The 6,591-nt window shown below is 40.5% G+C and overlaps 1 protein-coding gene across 1 annotated transcript; it reads right to left on the bottom strand.

Annotated features, from left to right (window-relative positions):
• Positions 1–2,260: 2,260 nt before the first annotated feature.
• LOC118981299 (olfactory receptor 8B12-like) lies at positions 2,261–3,223 on the bottom strand. Its single transcript, XM_037038014.1, has one exon. The coding sequence runs from the start codon at positions 3,212–3,214 to the stop codon at positions 2,261–2,263; it is 954 nt and encodes a 317-aa protein (XP_036893909.1). The 5' UTR covers positions 3,215–3,223.
• Positions 3,224–6,591: the final 3,368 nt, after the last annotated feature.

Below are 6,591 nucleotides of genomic sequence, written 5' to 3'. Positions count from 1 at the left end.
GAATACTACACAGCACTATAACATAATCTACCCATACATACTGCAATATACCTGTACATGACAGGCTTTATGATGAAGAAAAGAAGCCAGAAATAATCGAGTGCCAGTTTATATGACGTTCAAGTACAGACAACACTCTACGATGATAAAAGTCAGAATAGTGGATAGCTGTGGGGTTGGGGTGGAGGGCAGGCTGTATTTACTGGAAAGATGCCCAGAGGGAACTTTCGAAAGTAGATGGAAATGTTGCACATCTTGATCTAGGTTGTGGCTACATATTCATGTGTAAAAGTTCAATGAGCTATACACTTAAGATTTGTGCACTTTGCTATATAAAATTCAGGGTACAAAATTTTCAAAAGGAGTTTTCTGTATTCTTTCATGTCCTACATTGAACAGCATATTCAATACACCAAGTCCAACTCCTAAATTCAAGGTTCCCTAAGTTCAGGCACCCAGAGGGTCCAGCAAAAAAAATACCCCGTTTATTACATAAAAATTTGAAGGTTTCCTAAATTCAGGGACCCAGAGGGTCCAGCACAAAAAATACCCCCTTTATTAGATAAAAATTTTAATTACAATAAGTATGTAATTCTGTAACATAACAATATCACACTCCACCACACCCTATGACAAAATGTTCACATTGCTGTCCATCTCATGTGAAACAGTCACGTCCCCTACCAACCACACTCAGTGGCACTAGTTCTGCTGGACCCTGTATTTCATCTCATCTCAATCCTCCCTTTATAAGATTATACTGTTTCGGGGGCAGCATTGAAGAGGATCAAAAGGCAGAACTCAACAGTTATTCAAATTTCCTCTACATCCTAATGGAATGGAATTTCCTAAGGAACATCCCCGTAAGTCAAAGTATTTTTCCCAGCACTTCATTTGTCATTGCTTCTCAAGAAGTTTTACCAGTAATATTGAGTTTAGACAAAAATAGTTCTTTGGATTTTAAAAATAAAGCTTTATTTCCCATTTCATAATATGGTGGCTTTATGAACTTATCCTGAGATCACCACTTCTTATCCATGTTCCTCTATTATCAGAATATCGAGGCTATCTGCAATGCCTGAAAATTCCATAGCAATGGCCTCTCTTCATAAGTAGCAGCTTGGTGCTGCCTGGAAGGTGAACATGCACCTGGGGCCATCTAGTGCTCTGTTACATCCTCTAGACCAGTGTTATCCAATGGAAATGTAATGTGAGCCACCTATAAATTCTAAACTTTCTAGAAGATACCTTAAAAATAAACAGATACATTCATTTTAATGACATATTTTATTTAACACAATATATTCAAAATGTTATCATTTCAACATGTAATCAAGTGAAAAAGTACCCATGAGATTGTTTTTCATATTCTTCAGAGATTGGGTGTGTATATCACACTTACTTTGCCCACTTACAGTATGTCTCAATTTGGATGTCCACATCTCAGTTGCTCAATACCTTACATGACTAGTGACTACCAGGTCAGATAGCACAGCTCCCAGTGATCTTGGACCACAGCCAAGATAACCCTTGAAATGAGACTCCAAATTCCGTCTCAGCCTTCAAATAATATGATGCCTTCACTCAGCATCTTTCTACCCTTCAAATTCCATTTCCCTCCCCTGTAAGTCGTCATTCCCTAACCCATGTGCCCGGTGCTCCACTCAGAAAGTCAGTGGTCACCACGCTTGCCTTCTGGGAAATCTAACACACTACCCATTTGCACACTACAAAACTCATCAGACACCGATATTGTCATTTTGCCATCATCTACTCAACAAAATTTTGCACCTCCTATTCTCTTGCAAAATTTGATGTATTAAAATTATGTTGTGCAAGTAGCATGAAATTACTCTCAATCCATTTTTACTTTAGATGTACTAGGTCAACTAACATGAGATATGGCATCTTCCAACAAGAAGATCAGGCAAAAAACATGGCATAATGGAAAACAAATTGAATTGAGATTCAAGCTGGAATTTCAGTCCTGGCTCTGCCACCAGGTAGTTTTTTATATTTTTGGACTAGATGAAATGATTCTGAAGCCCCATTCAATATTGCATACTGTATGATTGCAAAGACTATTTTCATAAAGTAAAGAAGAAAGAGTTGCAGTGATGGTGAGAGGGAATAAATCCATTTGGAAAAGAGTTAAAATTTTCTTTAAATATAGAATACAAAAGCATGAAGATTGAATTCCTTAATGATGATGATGATAAAATAATAACAACACTCTAATTTAAAAATTATCATCCCTTTTCTAAATTTCCAACTCCTTTGGAGACAAAGTTATTCTGCCCAAGGTTTTGTTCATGGCTAATTTGATATCCTTGTTCCTCAGGCTATAGATTAGTGGGTTCAACATGGGCACCACAGTGGTATAGAACAGAGTGCAGACTTTGTCCTGGTCAACAGGTATAATAGAAGGTGGTTTAAGGTATGCAAAAGCCCCTGAGCAAAAGAAGAGAGAAAGTGCAATTATGTGAGAACTGCAGGTGCTAAAGGCTTTGGATCTGCCCTCAGTAGAACTAATGTGGAAAATGCTGGAAAGAATGAAGCCATAAGAGAGAAAAATGGTCACAATGGGCACCCCAATGTCAATGGTCGCAAGAGTAAAGACCACCAAAGTGTTCATGTAAGAGCTATTGCAGGAGAGCTCAAGGAGGGGGAGGAAGTCACACATATAATGATTGAGAAGGTTTTCTGCACAAAAGGTCAGAAACAGTATATTACCTGTATGCCCTATAGCCCCCAAAATTCCCATCCCGTAGACACCCAGCAAAAGAAATAAACAAACCTGAGGAGACATGGTTACCATGTACAACAGTGGTTTACAGATGGCCACATAGCGGTCATATGCCATTGCTGACAGGATGAAGGATTCAGAAATGACAAAGAAACAGAAGAAAAAGAACTGAGTCATACACCCTGTGTAGGAGATGACATTCTTCTTTGAGACAAAACTCATCAGCATTTTGGGGATGATGGTAGAGGAGTAACTGAAGTCAATGAAGGACAAGTTGAAGAGGAAAAAGTACATGGGGGTGTGCAGGTGAGAGTTCAGCCCAATCAGTATTATCAAGCCCAGGTTCCCTACCATGGTGACCACATAGAAACCTAGAAACAGGAAGAAGAGAGGGAGCTGGAGTCTTGCCTGGTCTGTTAAGCCTGCAAGGATAAACTCTGTCACAGAGGAGGTGTTATCTGCAGCCATCCTCCTCTGGGACAGTCTGGGAGGGAAAAAGAAAAGAGTTGCTCACACACAGAGAGTAAAATAAAACATTCCTGAGCATGGTGTTTGAATAGGAAGGTGTGGAATTTAGAGGTGAGATGGCATCTCCTTGTTCCTGCATGTATGTTTTTATGGTCCCCATGTGGCTTCAACCATTCTAGTAACTGTTGGTGGGTGAAAGTAGCCTCCAGAGTAAGGGCTCATCCAACTGAGGAGAAGTCCACAAGGCTCAGCTGGGATGACCCTGCAACCTTGCAGTGGTGACACTCTTCTGGTTCTGCCTGTCCTCTACAGCCCTGGACCAAGTTTTGGGTGACGTGGGTCTTCTCTGCAGTGCTATTGGGAAACAGAAGCCAGTTGCCCTAGACCTTCCACCTTTGGTCAGTGCTGGTCAGAACAAGAAGATGAGGTTGTGTTGCCCTGAGTCTGTAGCAGGAATGGCTGTGGAAATATTATGTGAAAATACTACTGGAATAATAAGGTAAAGTTAGTAACTAAACCCAAGAAAATAGGAACATTTGCCCATCCCCAACTGTGCTAGTGGTACTGCTCTAAGTGGTCTGGGGCATTTTGATTAAACACATTCAACAGGTGAGGACACTGGGCACAACCCCAGTCCTTCTAATTTACAGCAGAAGGGGAACTCAGGCTGTCTGGCTCCGGGGTTTGGGCTTCTCACCCTATCCACTCTGGTACAGCACAGACCACATCAGGCAGGCACTCACCCTCCTTCTGCCTTCAGTCACAGTGCTGGACTCTGCTGGCTCCCACCCATTTCTCTCATGGAGACTCAGATGGCCCTGGTGACAAGAAGGGGACAGCTCAGAGCTCAGACTGCTCTGCTTCTGACTCTCTCTTTAAAATTCAAAGCCTTTAGTTTGTCTTCATTCTCCTGTTGATCTGAATTACATGGTCTGTGACCTACTTCATCCCCACCCTCCAGTCCAGCTTCCAGGGATGGAACAGCACTTTTATAACATCCGCAGATAACCAGAGACTGAAGAGTGTTATTCTGGATTAGGGACCACAGTGACCTAGTTACAGGGACTCCCTCAGGATCCTTGCTCCCTAAGGAAGAAGAAATGTTTGTTTATGCCCTTGAGGTGCCTGACGGGGTTTTAATGGCATTTCCTTTCATTCAGGTTGCATCTTTCTAAGTACAATTAAGAACAAAGCACTATGGGGAAAATAAGCCTTGTACTTCGTACATTTACTGAACTCTTACTGTGTACTAGACACTGTCTCTGAGTTAGCACCCTCAACTGAAGAATCCAAAATAATGCATAAATAATTTTACCGTGTTTATTTCTCCAAAAAACCTCATAAGGTAGTCCTATTAATCTCCAGTTTAAAAGTGAGGAGCACACATAGCTTGTAGATTCAAGAACCTTGCTGGTCTCCTTAAGCAAACACGGGTCCTTAATGTGTGTTATCTACAGCACCCTTTTGTGTCCGGGTTGAAGTTTTGGCTAGTGTAAACTGAACACTCTTTCAAATTGCCTCCAAAAAATTTCATTTATATAAGAAGAAATAAAATTTTATAAGGCAACTTGCAGCGTACTCTCCTTACCCGGGTCTTGAATATATTACGAATGAAAGATTTTTGTAGCTGGTGGATTAGATAGGTTTTTGCACTGTGTTAATGGCAGGTCCTCTCAGGGAAGTTAGGAAATCAAAACACAAAGGCAGAACCCATCTTCCTCCAGGCAAGTGCAACTACAACCACTTCACACAGGCCTGTATGTGTGTCTGAGTGTTACACATACCACAGTGAGGACTTGTTCTTCCCTGGCTAAGGCTCAGCAGTGATGGTGCCTCATCTTTTTATTTAGTCTGTTTACACTGAGAATTGTCCACCGCCCAGAGTAATCTAATGGATCCCCATGGCTGTTACCAATTCCATTAAACAAAAGGAGAAAAATAATTCATTAAAATGAAATTAAAATAAGCTGTATTTGATAACCAAGTGTAAAGAAGATGATGTGGATTCTCTGAAAGCTCCAGGGGGATTTTTGGCTTTAGAGAGTTTCCATGATAAACTCATTTCCTAATTCACCATAAACAGGGCTCGTGTAAAGCCATGTTACCTGATGACTTGTTGCAACACAAGAAGAGAAGAAAAAAAGCTACTTTGTCTTTCCATCTGTGCAGTACTGTTGCCTTTCTAAAACTTGAATCTTTGGAAAATGGCTTCCTTCTTTATTTCTAATTTAAACTACATGTTACACATGCCACATAATTGGGCATGTGAAGTATTACATGCAATAAAACCTTTGCATATATGTCTCACATATATGCATTAGGTCTCAGCTTTATGGTAGATAATCAGAGTTGCACAAGTATGGTACCAAACGAATCCCTACAGATCACAGTATTCTCAGCTTTCATAAAAAGCATCCACCTGGCCAGAGAACTGAGGAGTTGGCAGGTGAGAAGCCTTCATGGGAAAACAGCTTCAATGAGCTTCTGAAGGACCTTGTTCACTCCCATGTCTTGAATTACCCTCTAATGATTCCTTTCAAATCTCTATTTCTATCCACATCTGACCACCAAGAAGACAACTAAAATACCACACATTATAAAATTATACCACTTCCTTTTTTCAAAAATTTTCTCCTCCTATATTCCCTCCTCTAATAAATGACACGTTTCCCACTTTATCAGTAAAAAGTCAAATTGATTCTAACTAAAGAAGTCATGCTGCTGGTATAATCACTATGGAAAACAGTATGGAATTTTCTAAGAAAACTAGAAATGAACGTGCCTTTTGAACCAGCAATTCCACTCTTAGGAGTATATCCTAAGAACCCTGAAACACCTATACAAAAGAACCTATACACCCCGATGTTCATAGCAGCACAATATATGATAGCCAAGAGTTGGAAGTAACCTAGATGTCCATCGGTAAATGACTGGATCATAAAACTATGGTACATTTACACAATGGAATTCTATGCTGCAGAAAGGAAGAAGGAGCTCCTACCCTTTGCAACATCATGGATGGAACTGGAAAGCATTATGCTGAGTGAAAAAAGCCAGATGGTGAAAGACAAATGCCATATGATCTCACCTTTAACAGGAATCTAAACAACAAAACAAACAAGCAAGCAAAATATGACCAATGACACTCAAATATGGAACGGGCTGACAGGGTCCAGAGGGGAGAGAGGAGAGAATCATAGGGGAAAAGGGGATTGACTCACACGAACAAGTATAAAGGACACATGGACAATAACTAAGGTGGGGGGCAGAAATGGGAGGGAAGTGGGGAGCACTGGGGTGGGTGGCAGGGCTGGGAATATAAGAAAGCAAACTGTACTTTAACAAGAATTAAATACAAATAAAAATTAAAAAAAGAA

The sequence above is a fragment of the Sturnira hondurensis genome, unplaced genomic scaffold (genome assembly GCF_014824575.4).
Source record: "Sturnira hondurensis isolate 20B ecotype Veracruz unplaced genomic scaffold, ASM1482457v3 Scaffold0001928, whole genome shotgun sequence".
NCBI classification, from domain to species: domain Eukaryota; kingdom Metazoa; phylum Chordata; class Mammalia; order Chiroptera; family Phyllostomidae; genus Sturnira; species Sturnira hondurensis.
The sequence above is the reverse complement of the archived record's forward strand: the minus strand, read 5'-3'. Positions and strand labels throughout refer to the sequence as shown.

Coding starts and splice junctions, on each gene's coding strand:
- LOC118981299 (XM_037038014.1), bottom strand. CDS start 3,214: ATGGCTGCAGATAACACCTCCTCTGTGACAGAGTTTATCCTTGCAGGC.